Source organism: Pundamilia nyererei, unplaced genomic scaffold, assembly GCF_000239375.1.
Source record: "Pundamilia nyererei isolate P.nyererei 1_Seehausen unplaced genomic scaffold, PunNye1.0 scaffold00010, whole genome shotgun sequence".
Taxonomy (NCBI): Eukaryota; Metazoa; Chordata; class Actinopteri; order Cichliformes; family Cichlidae; genus Pundamilia; species Pundamilia nyererei.
In genome coordinates, this window is record NW_005187411.1 from 3,570,242 (window position 1) to 3,586,502 (window position 16,261).

Here is a 16,261-nt window from a genome sequence, read left to right on the forward strand (position 1 = left end):
ATATATATAAAGTTAGAGGATGCTTTAAGCAGCAGGTAAAGGGTTAAAGGTTAAATTCTCAGTGCAGAGGAGCCGGTAGCCATCCACTGTGTAGCTTTTTAAATTTTTTTATTAATCATCAATAAATTGATACTTCAGGGTGTGCTTTATTGCAGATTGAAACCACAACATATATGTTCTCCATTGCTGGGCACTCTGTCATCATTTGACAGCAAGTCTTTACAGCTCAAGGACACGTGGAGCTGTTATCTTGCCTTTCCCCCTTAATGACAGAGGTCTAGATGTTCCTCTCCCCTGTTTATTTCTCTTCTTGGCTGAGTGCTTCTACGGGTCATCCGTGTATATGTATGTGTGTTACCAGGTGGTGAAAGTTTACCAAGCCGGCATCCAGCAGACCTTGGACATAGTCTTTCTGAGGGGCGGTGTGACTTTTATAACAAGCTCTGACTGCGTGAGCAGAGACTCTGCAGACCGCACCCTCATTGCCTGGGACTATGAGACCACAGCCAAAGTCTCCAACCAAATCTACCATGTAAGATATCTAAAGAAAAAAAAGTAGGTCTAATTACATGAGGTTTGGCTGGTATATGAAATTAAATTTATAATCTTAAGAGACTCATTTTTATTTTAACAGTTAAATTAAGTTAAAAAAATTGTTTAATAATTGTTTAATAACCTTTGTGCTTTTTTATACAGGATAACAGGATAATTCTGAACAGTTTTGAGTGTATATTCTCTTTACTCATCGGAATAGATTGAAAATGATGGTCAAAATAAAAAATATTACTACATATACACAGTGGATTGATCATAAACGTTTATACCATTGTACAAGCTTTTTTATTTTATTTTTTATCATTAATACACTAGTTAACATGGAGCTGACTTCACCATAAGTAGTAACAAGAAAAGGTCAAATAGTGAATTAATTTCCCTTCTCATTCTTCTTCTCATTTGGCCACCAGGAGCGTTACACGTGCCCGAGCCTGGCTCTCCACCCGCTGGAAGACTCCTTTGTTGCCCAGACCAATGGGAACTACATAGCAGTGTTCTCCTCCCAGCAGCCGTATAGAATGAACAAAAGGCGGCGGTTCGAAGGACACAAGGTCAGTATTGACTGGGGGTTACGCAGGCGTAATCCATACTGAATAGCACTGCAGTCAGATGTACACAGACACACACACATACACAGAAATACAACTTCAGCAACATCCCACCCCACACAGCTTTAATTGCAACCTACATGCTTCATTGTCTTTACCAAGATTCATAGCAGTGGTTTCTCCCAAAAAACCCCCCCCCCACCAAATACAATACAACAGTTCCACTGAGGGAGGCAACAGGAGCAGCATATGGCAGCACATTTGAAATATCACTGAAAAATGCAGCACTGCTAGTGTGGCATTTGGACTGTTGTTTACAATAATTGACAGGAAACAAATGGATATCACACATTCCAGGTCCATTTTTGCTTTTCTCTTTCTGGTACAGCGCTAAAAATCAACAAAAAAGAAACAACGTGGCAGAAAAGACCAATAAGACAGATGTTTCTTATAATTACCTTATAATAACCTTTGCGTTATTGTGATTATATTACTGAAAGCATTGGTAATTAGCCAGTTGCTAATTAGTTGCTATGATGACTAAAACACAGACATATCTATAATTTTTCTGCTCCTCCTACCATATTGGTAGGACACAATGATCACTTAATGGGTCTTCACCCAAATGGTGCACAAGGTTAAGCTCACGTTTGTTGTTTTACAGCCAATAGCCTGTGAATTGTGATGGATTGTGAGCAAGTTGTGCTACTACATCATTGATGACAAGGTTTTAATGCAGTCTTAACAGAAGCATTACATACTCTAACAGGAAGTTTAATACAATGAGCATGAACTGTAGTAACCCATTATTTTCCACAGGTGCAGTCTATAATTTGAAACCACTTGTTATGTAAAAATATGCACACTTGAGTCTGGGCTTTGTGCCATAAGAAATAACCAGTTGTATTACAGTAAAGTTTAGATGAAGAAGTAAAGAGCTTTTATTCAGCTTAAAACACAAAGTCCAAAATTGACCAAAAAAAATACACAAAGCAGGGGTCTAGGAATCATCCAATGCAGAAAACAACAGCAGGATCTCACAAAAACACGGGGCAGAGACAGGACTATTTATAGAACAAGGACTATTTGGGGATTGGAAACAGGAGGGAAATGAGAGACAGGTGAAAGTAATCAAGCCAATCGGACAGAGTGGAAGTGAAGTCCAAAAAGTGACACGAAAGAAACGGAGCTATCGCAGCAAATCAACAGCCCTAAAATGCCTGCTGAACATGAATACAGGATTCAAACTAAACAAGGGAACACTGTAGGACATAAGCATAAAGAAAGAAAGATAGGACAAAGGAAGGAAGGACAATAAACTAGAAGTAGGGACTCAAGCTAAATAAAGTATAATGACTGAAAACTAAGGCAACTTAGCAGGGATCGGTAATGCATAAAAGCGGAATATGGTGCTTCCAGAAAGTTTTAAAGTATTTACAGTGCTTTAGTTCTTCAACATTTAGCCTATTTCCAGATTGGATTAAATTCATATTCACCTCAAAATTCTACAATTACCCCATAATGTCAAAGTGAAAAATAATTGCTTGAAATTATTGCATATTTAAAAAAAATAAAAATATAACATGTACATGAAAACAAAAATTGAGCTCAGGTGGGTTCCGTGTCCACTGATTATCTGTCAGATTTTTCTACAACTTCACTGGAGTCCACCTATGGTAAAGTCAATTGATTGTTACTGTGGGGTATTATTGTTCGTCGCATTTCAACAAGGGTTTAACATGAAAAACTGTGGAACACGTCTAGCGCTGCGGATGCTTTCTGTTTATTCCACGGCACCTGACGAGATTTATATTTCTGGGGGTTCTTTATGCAAAGTGACGACCTAAAGTGGGTTGGTGTGGATACAGAGTCGCACTTCATTCAAAATTTAAACAAGAAAATCACTAAGTAAGAAGATGAGCCCAACTTAAACGTTGAAAGGTTAGAGTGTTATTCTGCTTCCTTCTGTAATCCTTTGTCAGTCAAGACTACACTTAAACTGTCTACACAAATCAAGAGTTGCCTCTGCAGTGTTTGTAGGTATAAATCAACAGTATGCAGACACCATCAGGGGGCCTGCACTCTGTCTGTAGATTTGTCCTCCTCTGGGACTTTCCCCAGTTATTTGTGACATTAAATGTATGCAGGTAAAGGAGGATGAGAGCTGTTCTTTGATTTCCCTGTAACAATTGCTTTTTGTTCTGAAGGTTGAGCCAACACGATTCTGATTAGTTCTCTAAAATCTCCTCTGAGCCGCTATAAATGGATTGTAACATGTTTTTTGTTCTAGGTGGAGGGATATGCAATAAAGTGTGGCTTTTCTCTGGATGGAACTATCCTGGCCTCAGGGAGCTCCACTGGCTCCGCTCACTTCTATGATTATCACACAGCTCATATGCTTCACACCCTCCGTGCCCATAGCCAGCCCTGCCTTTGTGTGTCTCAGCATCCCGTCTTACCTACGACTGTGGCTACTTGTGACTGGGGCGGTGAGATCAAGGTCTGGCACTGACAACCAACTATGAACAAAGAGATTATAAACTTAAAACGTAGCAGGTTGGCCATGAGATGGAAGACTGTATTAAACAGAAACGTCATGTGCACATTTATCTTCAAGACTATAGCTTTCATAATCTCTTGGCAAAAGATAAGAAGAACTTGGCAAAAAATGCTGAAAGTCAGCAAATCTACTATCTACTGATTCCTTTGGAAAACATTTTTTTACACTGACTATCTTGCAAAGCTTTCACATCATAATAAAAAAACTAACTCGATTTCAGTCGCTATGGTGTCATCTCACTTTAAGCGTTTTATTCCTATTTGTCCCATCTGTTCACATCCTGTAATCTTGGTGGTTGAAATGAAAACAGTTGAAGTTACACTGTATGAGATCAAAGGAAACTTCTTTACAGTTAAGAGTTCAAAGAGTGAACTATTGTTATGGGTTTTATCTAAAGTGGAAAAGTAGTCTAGCTGCACATATGCCCACAAAAACACCCCAGTGCTTTTATAGTCCTGCCTTTCACCCCAAATACAGCAGGGGAATTCATCATCACCATAGTCTTTAAGGTTTTGTCAAAATAAAAATAAAAACATCTCTCTGGGTGGTTTTTAATCAGAAGTGTTTTTCATTCCACATTCTGCATACACATCACTTTTCTTATTCCCTTTTCTTCTCTCTGGCTCTGATATGACATTTCCTTTCACACTGCATCAAAGAAAGACAACCAGAGAACTAAAAAAATATGCCATCATCTGTCAAAGCATTGCCAAGTTCTCCCAGAGTCCTGCCAGTCAACAGCAGAGCATTGAAGTGCAGAAGCTTGTGATCTTTATTCAGTATATATAGTAGAAACATCCTTATCCTTGTTTATAGGGAAAAATCTAATGTGTAAATAGTTTCCCCTGTTTTGTAACGCCTATGCTTATTTTACCTCAGTTAATGATACAGAAAGCATCATTGTAGTTGTCTTTAAAAGGCCCCTAAATGATTTTTAAAGCAGTTTTTTTTTTTTAATTAATCTGCATCTACATACATAGTCCACCGTAAGAATAAGAAGAAAGAATGCCATCCTGTGGAAAAACATACTGTTCCCTTACTACTTCCATAGGAAATAAAGTAGAAGCCAGGTGCTGTTAATCAGATGAGTTAATGATCAGGAAGTGCGACCACCTCAGTAAAAGCCCAAGAGCCACTACTAAAAGTGACGTGGCAGCATGACGTCTGGCACAATGCTCTCTATAAAGATGGGACCAAAGTGGAGAAGTTTGGCTATAATGCAGAGCGCCATGTTTGGTGAAAACTAAAGAAAGCATATCAGCATGGTGGTGGAGGCGTAATGATTTGGGCTCGCTTTGCAGCCACTGGACCTAAGGAGCTTACAGTCAATGAGTCGACCAGTATTCTAGAGTCAAACAAGAAGCCATCTTTGTCAGATGACATACAAGCCATGCAACAATGATCCCAAGCATACCAGCACCAGAATGGCTGAAAAAGAAAAGAAGCAAGGTGTTGCAATGGCCCAGTCAAAGATTGAAAGATTGAAAGGCTGCAGTGGCACCTTAAGAGAACTGTCCTTAAATAAAAGCCTGCAGACCTTAAAGAGCGGAAGCAGTATTAATATATCAGTCCCTAACAATGAAGTGAGAGACTGATAAAGTTGCACAGAAAACTGTTATTTCAACTTATTGGTGCTAAAAGCGGTTCTGCAACTAAATGTGATAATTAAGCCGGTTAAGGATTTGTTATAAAAATTTAAAACGGTCCCCTACTGTGAACCACCAGATGGTGGTAGAATAAATTACCTAAAATAATATGCCTTGAAATCTGCAATCAATTTCCCAACACACATCTTTATTAAGTAAATAAACATACAGCAAAAAATATAGAACCATGCATCAGACAGACAAACGTGACATTTAAACAACAGGCCTGTTATTCCTGGAACAGGGCTGGAGGTAGGACAGGACAGAACCACTTCAGCCTCGTCATTCAAGGTCAAAACATTCTATAAATATAACAACAACTTAAACTAGATAAAAATATTCATATTGTAACAACTGTGTATGAAGTATCTCCTTTTCTACGTTGCGCCCACAACAAAAATACCATTTATATTCTCATTTCCTCTGCACAGTGGTTAAATGTAATTTCAAACCTTTTTCACTGCTAAGACCTAAACAGTCTACCAAATAAGAGTAAAAAAAAATGTCAGTGACCTGTATGGTGCAGTTTTAGCTTCACAAATATGACAATGTCAGAATATTTCAAACAGCCTTAAGCCGGTTCTCAGATGTGCGGGAGTGAGAGACGCATAGCTTTCGAAAATAAAATCTGTCAGTGATGATTTGAGGGCAAAGTTGAGCTTCCGTAAATTACCTTCTCTCTAGCGCTGTTCCTCTCGGCTCTGCAGAGCTACACAGAAAGTAAGAAATCCTGGCGTGCATAGATGTTGGAACATTGTCATTTTGTACTCTTCTATACTGGAATAGCAAATGGTAGTATGATTGTTGGGCAGCAGGACAATCTCTCTGCAGTTGTTCATTTAACATAAGGCAGTATTTTATAATAAGGTCTTTGACACTTTCTATGTCTGTATATACACAAGCTTTGTCCATTTCACAGTGTTTACTGACCATGCTGGTTGAAAACAACACACTGACTGTACATGTTTGTGTTTAGTCACTCTTTACTACCTTTTCAGTGCACTTACCCATCCACCTTTTCTTGTGCATACGTTTCAGAACTTCCACCAAGGCCTGGACAATTTTCCAATTAACTCTCCCCTTAAAGTAGTAGAACCAACAGTGTCGTTTTGCTTTTGTGTATATAGTACCAAAAGTGTTAAAAGTTGGCACATCAGTAGAAATTTTTCAGAATTTCATGTCAGCAAAATCCAGTGAAGATCAACATCGAAAAACGTGACTTAATCTGTCTCCTAAAACCTGTGTATGTATATATATTATCTGACAGGAAGAGCATACGCTGTAACAGTAGTGCATACATACAGTGACAATACAGCAGATATACAGTATGTACACAGTTGTTAGATGCTGTAAAGGAGACCTTTCTGTCCACTGGACAGGATTAAGGCAATTTCACAAGTGTCTTGGTTTTTACGGTAACCGCTGTGCAGTATGACTGCTGATGTCATCTTATTTTTGTACAAATATATGAAAAATTTCCAGTTGGGTAAAATGAATGACTTATACCTGCTGCTTTGTTTGAGTTATAGTACTGTGCAAAAGACATGAGCCACCCTTCTACTGACACCATTTCTGATTAGGCGTCAGTTTCCGGTGGATGGGTCAACGTAAAGCCCAGATGCATCTCCCAGGTCCCATGTAAGGTCTTTGGATTTTTTTTTTTGAACTTGGTTCAATTGCTGTCAATGGGAATCATCTTGTTGATGCCAAAATACTATTTTTTTTAATCTGTCAGACTGTGTTATCGTTAGCATTTTTCATAGACTTACCTGAAAAAATGGGAACAAATGATCTGTTTTTTGCAACAGGCCTCTAGTAACAGAGTGCCTGAAAATATAATTTAAAAGTGGTTCTGTGCTAAGTTGTCTGTTATGTGTCGACACAACACTGCTTCATCCCTTTTGTGAGATGCTTTTTTATTATCATTGAATGATTCGGTGAGGTAAAATAACTGGACTGAAAATGAATGAAAAAAGCAACTAAATGTCCAAAGAAAAACTTTGGAAGACCTTCAGAAAACCTAGAAAACTATTACTCAAAACAACATTTAAAAAAATAACAAGAAAGAGACAAAACATTAAAAAAAGGTGGCTGGAGACTTTTGCACAATACTGTATGTCTGTGTAATAGGTTTTACTGAATGGGTACCTGGTTATATTTGTGTATTTCCTCTCATAATAATTATATTATTTAAATATATATTTGTATATTTTATAGCTGACAAATGTAGGCAATTTAGGGTTCTTATTAAGAAGTGTGGGATTACTCTATTAGCTATATAAATCTTGCTATGAAATATCATATGGCCTTGAAATAAATATATATTATTTAAATCTCTTATTTAGCCAGTTGGAGAATATTTCCTTCTGGTAAGGGTTGCCTACAGATAATGTCTCTTTGAAAAACAGTTTAGCTGGAAATGTTTTTTCCACCTTATTCATATGCATTACACAACATGCATTTGTGTAAGTGAAAGTAAATTGTTTTAACAGTTTGCAGTCAGCGCAGCCTGCCTAAACCTAATGGATAACCTCTCGCAAACATGCAGAATTAAGTCACCTCATTAAACACACTTCATTTTCAGTACTTGTATATATAGAATTAATGATCTTTTGCTGGTTTTACTAACAGTACTTAAAAAAAGAGTGAATAGCACAGTATCTTTGTGTTGTAGAGAGAATGTGGTTTTATCCTGGTGCCTCTAAATATCGCCATCACTTAAACAAAAACATACTGACTAGCATGTCTCAGGTCGATAAATACACTGACGTACAATAGAGAAAAAGGTTGCAGACTGCGTGAAACGTGCCGTGGCTAAGATACATAAAACAACATCGGAACACCCCATCACACCAAGTATGTGTTTGCTGCAGGGAGAGATACAGAACAGTACAGAAAGTTAGGACTCGTTATCATCGTCATCATCATGCATAAAATAAAAATCGCTTTCTCCACTCAGTTCAGCAGCGTACCGTATAGCTGTGCCTTGGTCAAACTGTCCTTTCTCGTCAGTCCTGTACTGCCAAACTTTTGGTATCTTGCAGAAGTCTTCTTTGGGAGCGCGGGGCCGATGCTGAGAGCAGAGCTGGAGCTCGGGCGGGGCCGGACGCTCGGCCTGGGGGTGGGGTAGTGTTGAAGACTTGAGGCTTCAAGTGAGCTTTGGTGTAAGGAATCAGCCGAACTGTCTGCGCTCAGATTCACGTAGTCCTTCTTTGCGCTGCTTGCCGCTGTCGCTCCCCCGCTGCTCTCCTTGTCTTTAGAGCTCCCTGAGAGGAACAAACTGCTCTCAGAGTCCTGACTGTCATCCTTGGCTCTATACAGCACAGAAGTTTTCTCCTGCTTGCGATGCTCTTTTGGCTTGGGACTGCGGCTGGGAGAGGAGGAACTCATGGGAAAGCACTGCTCCAGCACCCGACTGTGGAAGACGTCGTCTCCTTCTTGGAAGCTGCTGTAGAGAGACCCTTTGACTTTACTGGAGGGGCCCATGGCAAAGTGGCGTTCAGAGAAACTGTATGGAGAAACCCGCCCTGTAATGTTGCGATAAGAAGATGAGAAGGTGTTGATGTCTTCCACGCTGAGCTGTCTCCAGCGGCTGCTCAGGTCATCCTCGGAGACCTGGACATCACCCTGGCTGTCCAGGGTTCCTCCATGAGCCTGGCCCAGTCCAATTGTAGACCCCATGCTGTGAGAGGAGGCCAGACGAGGAGTGCTGGAGTGGAATGGTTCACTGAAACATGACGCTGTCCTTGTGTAGGCTGGTGAGGGGCCCTTCTGGGGGCTCCTTTGGGTTGCCATGTGCTGGATGCTGTGGGACTTGGGGAAGCTTGGTCTGTCTTTATCATAGGAGGAAATACTTTTGTGCTCATAGTCTCCACTACTACCTTCTCGCCAGTCCATGTAGAGACCCTGGTGGGAAGAAGATAAGGTGCTGCTGCCAGTGCGCCCACATCCTCCACTAACTCCTCCCTTTTCATCTGATGCAAGACTAAAACTGGAGTAGGAACTGGACACTGGGAGACTCCCAGTGCCGAACTCATCGTGGTGACGGAAGGAGGATGGGGGTTCATGGTGGGAAAAACTTCCAGAGTGGAAAGCATCTTCATCGGGGTTGCTGTCAACAGAGTTCTGAGCGTGAAGCTGAAGCAGGCCAGTGCCATGAAGGTCGACACTTTGTCTGCGCTCGGTGTCCTGCCATCGTTCAGGACAGTAGAGCGCCGTGTCGCTGCAGTACAGGTCAGATGTCTTATAAGAGAGGCGCCGGTTCAGATGATCAGTGCTTCCTGTTCCTGTCAGAAAGTCTCCATCCTGTGCCTGCGGGCTGGGTGAACGCGTTACAGGGCAACTGCTTCCAGGCTCTGGCTTTTCCAGGACCTTGGCAATTATGGCTGTGGGCACAGCGTCTGGATAATTTGAGTGACACATTGCCATGGTGACGCCACTACTCTGATTATGTTTTTCCATGAGGGAACTGATGCGTTCCTGGAAATCCAGTGGCAGCTGAGGCATGGAAGAGAAATACAAAGAGAGACAAAAGAAGCTGGATAAAGACAGGAAACTACAACCCAAAACAGCAAAACAAATGTTTTTGAAAAGTTGTGACAGTTGCTGAGCTTGTATTCAGCAAAGCTCTTTAAAAATGAATAAGTTCTTCAAGAGCCTTTTTAACTGAATACTGAATGTATTTTTAAATGCCATTTCTTACTTTTCTGTAGGTCTAGGTGCAAAAATTCTCCTTTGATTTAGACCAGTATATGTGTCTCAGGGGGGAAATGTTTACATTCTCATTCATCCATACATGGTAGTATTGAGGGCAACTGGTCGTTTTTTAGGTGTCTGAAGACGTTTGCCTCTCATCCAAGAGGCTTCTTCAGTTCTATTACAACTAGTGGAGGATCCAAGGTATTTAACCACTAGCAGGGGCTGTACCCTTGGAAGTGGCCCTGAGGGTTGGTGACCAACTATTAGTCATAAAAGTCATCACATGAAATAAGGTGTGAAGAAAGGCTTATGAAGTAAAACCTGGTACTCTCCACCGGCCATTTGATAAATGAAACCTCTTAAATGAGAGGTGAATGTCTTCATGAACCTAAAGAAGTCGAGTTGGAGGTAGATGCCCTGTCTGACCTGAATTCCTCTCCTGATAACACAAAGAAACTGTGCTACCTTTAATAACTTTCTAAACAACCTTTATTTAGTTATGTGTTACAGAGTCCACAACTTAATTATACAGACATAAGTATTTCTTCTTTCCTTCCTGCTTTCTTCCATCTGTTTCTCAGCCTGTCATCTTTCTCTTTTTCTTGCTGTGTCTCTCTCTCTCACACACACTGACAGACACATAATCTCTTTGATTGGCTCCAGTTTGAGAAAAATGTTCCTGTCAATTACAGACTGGCTCTTTGTGCCTATTAAAGCTGGTCAGGGTCAGCAGGAACTGTTCCCGACACACTGAGCTCTCTTTCTACTCATCCCTTTCTTTATCCTTTCATCTTTCTCCTCTTGCACCACTGCCTTCTCAACCAAAAGACTCTCATTCCCCCCATCTCTCTTTTTTTTTCTTTTAGTGTGTCTTTTTATTTCTCTTTCTACCATCAAACAACATTGGTTCCACAGGGAAGGGCTTAGATTCAAATTAAACCAGTTCTCTGGGTCTCCAGCTGGGTATTGGAAAAAATAGATAAAATTCTGACTTAGCTTTGTTAAGAAATAGAAGCTCGCCTCGGCATAAAATAACCTGCATCTTTTAAGTCTGGGCTATTTTTAGCAGCTGTTGCCTCTCCCAGAGGGAATAGAGATGGAAAGTAGGTGAGGCTGTGGGGGGAGAGTGCAAGATAATATACAGTGTGTGCTCCAAGTAAGTCAGCTCAGCATTAGTTGCTATCTGAGGCAGATCTTAATTAACAGTCACATAGTTGTGCAGTGTTAAGCAACGTGACAGCGAACACATCTGCAGGTCTTCTTTTATTACAATAAGTGGATTAATAGCATATCGTGGAGCTGGTTACTTAAAAGACTAGAAATTCACCCCTTGTTCCTAAACTCCATATTTCCTGCTTCACAATGGAGATAAAACATTTCAAATTAAATGTTAGTTTTACTAGCAATAAGACACACTCCATAGCTTCTTTAGTTAATTTTGGTAAATCTGTTACATATCTAAACTGGGGGAAATAGTTAAACTTAGCACCAAAAAAAGTACATTTGTGTTTGGTCAATTATTTCTTTGTTGTAACAATGTTTCTTGGCAATAAATCTCACACTGTTGGAAATCCTGTTTATTTTTCCTTAAATGGTGCCGAGAAAAATGTGAGAAAAATGCAGACTTAAGTATACGGGCTTGTCTGGCCAACAGCTTATTCTACTATTGACTCTTTTTTTGAGCTTCTGGTACCCCAGGCGCTGACAATCAGATGCCTGATTAGTGTCACCTGTGAACTACAACGGTCAGCTGTTTTCAGATTAGGAGTGAGTCCTAGTACCACCACCAAATTGAAGGTCAGGGTCCATATAACAGGGAGTGTCAGAGACCAGCTGCAAAGTGGGCGTCCCACAGCAGTGTGTGACGACGCTGGTAATGAGTATGAGAAGGTTTTCCAAGCTGTTGTGTATGTGTATGTGTGTGGTTCTTCCACAAGCTACTGAGGCCCCTATTTATTAAATTAATAAATTGTTAAATTGTCAGACCTCCAATCCAATAAGTGACGCCAAACAAAAGTCAGAAGCAGACTGACACTTTGTTAATGATTTGAAGCAGTCAGGATTTTCACTATCTTAAGTACACGCCTGTAAGGTCCGCCTGCTCAGGAAACACATGCACAGACCTTTCCTAAGTTTGTCAGTGTACATTTAAATTATTTTAAATGTGTTCTTTAGTGGATATTCTGTCTTTCTCTATTAGAATGAAAAAAATAATAAAATAAAACAATTTGATTATTTATTTTGTTTATATTTAGCAGCGGAGCAGGTAATTGGACAGTAGTTCTTTAGTTTCATTGTGCAAACTAAGCCCTTAGGTCTCTTATTTCTAGAAGAATCTCTTGGCTGACAAAATCCCCCAAAGCAGAATTTTTACTGTTTCCAGTCAGCTTAGATCAAAACATGTCTAAATGTTACTCTAAATATGCACAGCAGCTATAGTGCTTCAAAACTGAGGCCAATACTACATGCTCCAGTCACAAACATATTCCCCAGCTGATGCCATTTAGAAGAGTGCAAATGAAAGAGAAGGCAATGTTTGTGGATTGAAGTGTAGTACTAATTACCCTCACTAATGCAGTACAGTATTGCCTGTGTTAATGCATGCAATACTAATGTACTTCTGTGAAAGATTCCTAGATGATTCATGTTTTCTATAGAAAAACATACTTGGCATGCATATTTAAGTTTAACAGCCATATCTGAATCAGTTTCTGGCAGCTATATGCAATTAGTGTTATTGCATTGTGGCTACAGTGCTGCTGTTCAGCAAAGATTAGATGAGCTCCCTATTAGCCAGTGGACTCAATTTCCTGCCCTAAAGTCCTAAATGTGTTTGTTTAAAGAAAAGCATAAAACATCCCCTTTTCAGAGTTTTAACAAGCTGAATTCATTATTGCTCTATTTCATTTATATCAATGGGTTTTTAGTGATGCAAGTAGTCTGTAGGTAGTGCTTCACTTAATTATGAGCCCAGGTCTACAGATTTTTTCCCCTTTCTTTTGTGCCTCAGGTGTCATCACAAGCCAGCCTTTCATTCATTTATTATGCACAGCTAAGATGCACACAGATGGTACTTCAGACAGCAGACCTTCATCAGTCTGAGAGGAGAGGCCATGAGCGCTGTGGCTCCTTCTTATTGTGAAAACCACTCAAGAAGGCTTTTAATGCTACACCAACACAATATCATAAACTTTGCTTCATTAGAAGAAAAATACATTTAATTTCCTCTTTATTAGTACAAGTAAATGAAACCATCTCAAGCTTACTCGTGGCTGATGTAGTTTTGTCCGTTAGCCTCAGAGCTGTATGTTGGATTTAAGCTGATGAGTTAAGGTTTCACACAATGCTTGGAAACGTTTTAATGCTTTAAACTAACATTATGTATTATTAGATGTTGGCAATAATATTTGTGAAAGAAAGGAGCTAATGCTGTTTGAAAGTAAATTTTGGTGGAGAAATCCCGACATGGCAGGAGTTACCAAAGTGTGTCCATAGTGTTAAGTAGAATACACTAAAGCAGCATCAGCAGTACGTTTCAAATGCTCGACTAGTGTGTCCTTGTATACTGAATTCAGATGTAGCACTTTCTAAAAGACTTTATTCAAGCAAAGCATTTTGTACAACATGCTGCTTGAATGAAAAATGAAAACTTAAACCGCATTAAATAATAAATAGTAAAGACCCAACTATGTTATTTTATTAATACACTTTATAAAGTTCTCAGATGTAAACACAGTGCAATTTCCTGCCGCTCGTCTAGACTAACCTTGTTTGGAGTGTAATTTAAATAAACAAAACATCTTTGCTTAAATGGTCGGCGTTGAATTTTAAAGCTGAACTTTTTTTTTTTTTACTGCAGCACAAACCTAAACCTGCACTGATGTAGCTGCAGCAGGCAGTGCTGGTGAGCTCACCTCAGACATCTTATGTGCTCTGTAGTGAGACTTGGAGCACTGCAGCAGCTGGGCTGCCAGATTGCAGTCTTTCCTGTACAGGTCCTGAAAAAAAAGCAAAAAGATTATACCCATTCACTTAAAAAACACGCGCACACACACACACACACACACACACACACACACACACACACACACACACACACACACACAGGGTTTTCTTTGGCATCTTGATAACTAAAGCATGCTGTGAGTGAGGAGTGTTATGAGTTTAAACCATCCCTGAGTAAAACCTTTAATACGTTAGATTACAGCCTTCTAATTGTGCTTTATAATTATGGGAGATGTCTGAGGGGGGAATCAGGAGAGTGTGCAACAATACAGCTGAACATAAAAATATATGTAACCAAAAAGCATATATATGCATCTTGGTTACATAATTTCACTGGGTAGTTCGCAGAATCTTTACAATACCAGCAAACTTTTCTTTAGACATATCTGCCCTGTGCAGACTGTGCTAATTTTATTAGAGTTGTCTGAAACAGCACATTAACTTATCTGCACCTTCCAGCCAAGGAAGCAAGTACAGCATTATTCATCTCTTTACCCATGCTTTCTTTCTGAAAAGAATGGTTATTAAATTTTTGCTCAAATTTCAGAGCACCGTGAGGGTGGTCTACTGGCACAACAGATGCCTGGTTTCATTGTTTTCTTCGTTTACTGTGCGTGCATGTGTTAGTGTGGGCGGTTAACTGGTTTTAGAAGGTTTTCTTTTCGTCTCCCTCCTCTGTTAAACCTGTCCACTTATAAAGGTCAGTTCATGCTGCACTGTAGCTTTCCTGTTTCTCTTTAATAGCACAACCCTGACATTTTCCCCCCATAACATCAAAGCCCTCTCTTTGACAGTCTCAACTCCCCCACCAGTTAACAGTGGCTGCTTTTTCAATCTTTTTTTCCCCTGTTTTGGTGAAAAGAGACATTTGAAGTCCCTGTAGTTTTTCGGGACAGTTCAAATAGACCTTTGAGACCTTTGGTGATGTCTTAGTTAATATGAACTGTGTGGTGTGTCTCTCCTGGGAGTGCCAGCTGACAGCTTTGTTGCTCCAGCTGGTTGTGAGGCAGACTTTGTGATGTCTTATGATCAGTTCTTTATGTACACTATATTAATAATCTCTGAATGTGTGAATTGAGTAGATTCTTTCCTTCAAGTTGTTGTGAAATTAGAGCCATTTACTTTCACAGTCATTATCTTTGTAGGTAATTTATTACATTTGAACAGTCTTTGGGGATCATCAACATCTTGATGCCCTCTTTTGCCTGTCAATATGTAGGATATGTAACAACTTCTACAGTACTGTGCAAAAGTCTTGAGCCCCGCCTTATTTCTTTATGCTTTGCTTCTTAATAGACACACCTTTTTGTAATGTTTAAAGTGGTCCTGAGGTGTACTTCTCCAGGTTTCCTGAAGGTCTTTCAATTTTAGAAGAATATTTTTTGTTTTTTTAAGTCACTTGACACTGACCTATGAAGCATTCAAGCATAAAATACCCTAAGACAAGCCTAAGGCCTCAGTTCCTAATTTATAATTCAAGGGACAAACCAGCATTGTTTGCACATAACAGACAACTTAGTGTATTTGGACACTTTACTAGCAGCCTATTGCAAAAATACATAATTTGTTTCTATTTCTGTAGTTGGCTCTTTCAAAAATGCCAAGAGATAACACAGCTTGACACATAAATGATATTTTTACACCAACCACCAACCAAAAACCCTATCCACAGCAGATGAACAGGATCATGTCCTTAAATACCATGTATTTACCATGCTCGTGTATGTACCATGTACTATGTTAAAGCCTGTTAGAATTGTGAAAACTCAAGTTTTTGCCTTATACTATATTTCCATGTATGTTTGTACAGTTTTTAATAAACTGCTGGACCTGTTTTCCATTTTCCTTGCAAAATATCAAGACATGACAATTGCAAACTGCTGTAGATTAAACGGCTTCATCAGTTAAGTGTAAAGCAAACACACAATTCATTTGTAGTGTGTTTTGTGGCAGTGGGTCTCAGGCATGACACAACTGTGAGGTTTTATTTTATTTCTTTGTGTTTTGAGCAGAAAATTTGACGGTTGATCTCCAGAGGAAATGTCTGCCTCACGGCTGGCACTGCTGGGACAAATTCTGAAACCTACTCAAAATGAACCTCGTCTCTAATCACCTCCGCTGGATGTTGGAGGGGAGGATTGTAAGAGGGCTCTATAGCTCAGAAGTGCTAAAAATTTGCCATACAGCGGTAAGAGAAAATCTAACTCATCCTAGAGCCCCTCCACAAGAAAAAAACAGTAAAATCACTT

The 16,261-nt window shown here is 39.7% G+C and overlaps 2 protein-coding genes across 3 annotated transcripts in view; one reads left to right on the plus strand and one right to left on the minus strand.

Moving 5' to 3' along the window:
- Positions 1-4,203, plus strand: part of wdr25 (WD repeat domain 25) — a 22,237-nt gene extending 18,034 nt beyond the window's left edge. Inside the window, exons 5-7 of the mRNA XM_005723861.1 lie at positions 362-532; positions 966-1,106; positions 3,394-4,203. Coding sequence (XP_005723918.1) covers positions 362-532; positions 966-1,106; positions 3,394-3,615 — 534 coding nt within the window. The 3' untranslated portion in view covers positions 3,616-4,203. The remainder of the gene's footprint in view (positions 1-361; positions 533-965; positions 1,107-3,393) is intronic.
- A 3,199-nt stretch (positions 4,204-7,402) lies between these two features.
- Positions 7,403-16,261, minus strand: part of begain (brain-enriched guanylate kinase-associated) — a 56,960-nt gene continuing 48,101 nt past the window's right edge. For both annotated transcript variants that reach the window (XM_005723862.1, XM_005723863.1), the window contains 2 exons: positions 13,922-14,005; positions 7,403-9,806 (listed from right to left, as the gene is read on the minus strand). In XM_005723862.1, coding sequence (XP_005723919.1) covers positions 8,265-9,806; positions 13,922-14,005 — 1,626 coding nt within the window. In that variant the 3' untranslated portion in view covers positions 7,403-8,264. The remainder of the gene's footprint in view (positions 9,807-13,921; positions 14,006-16,261) is intronic.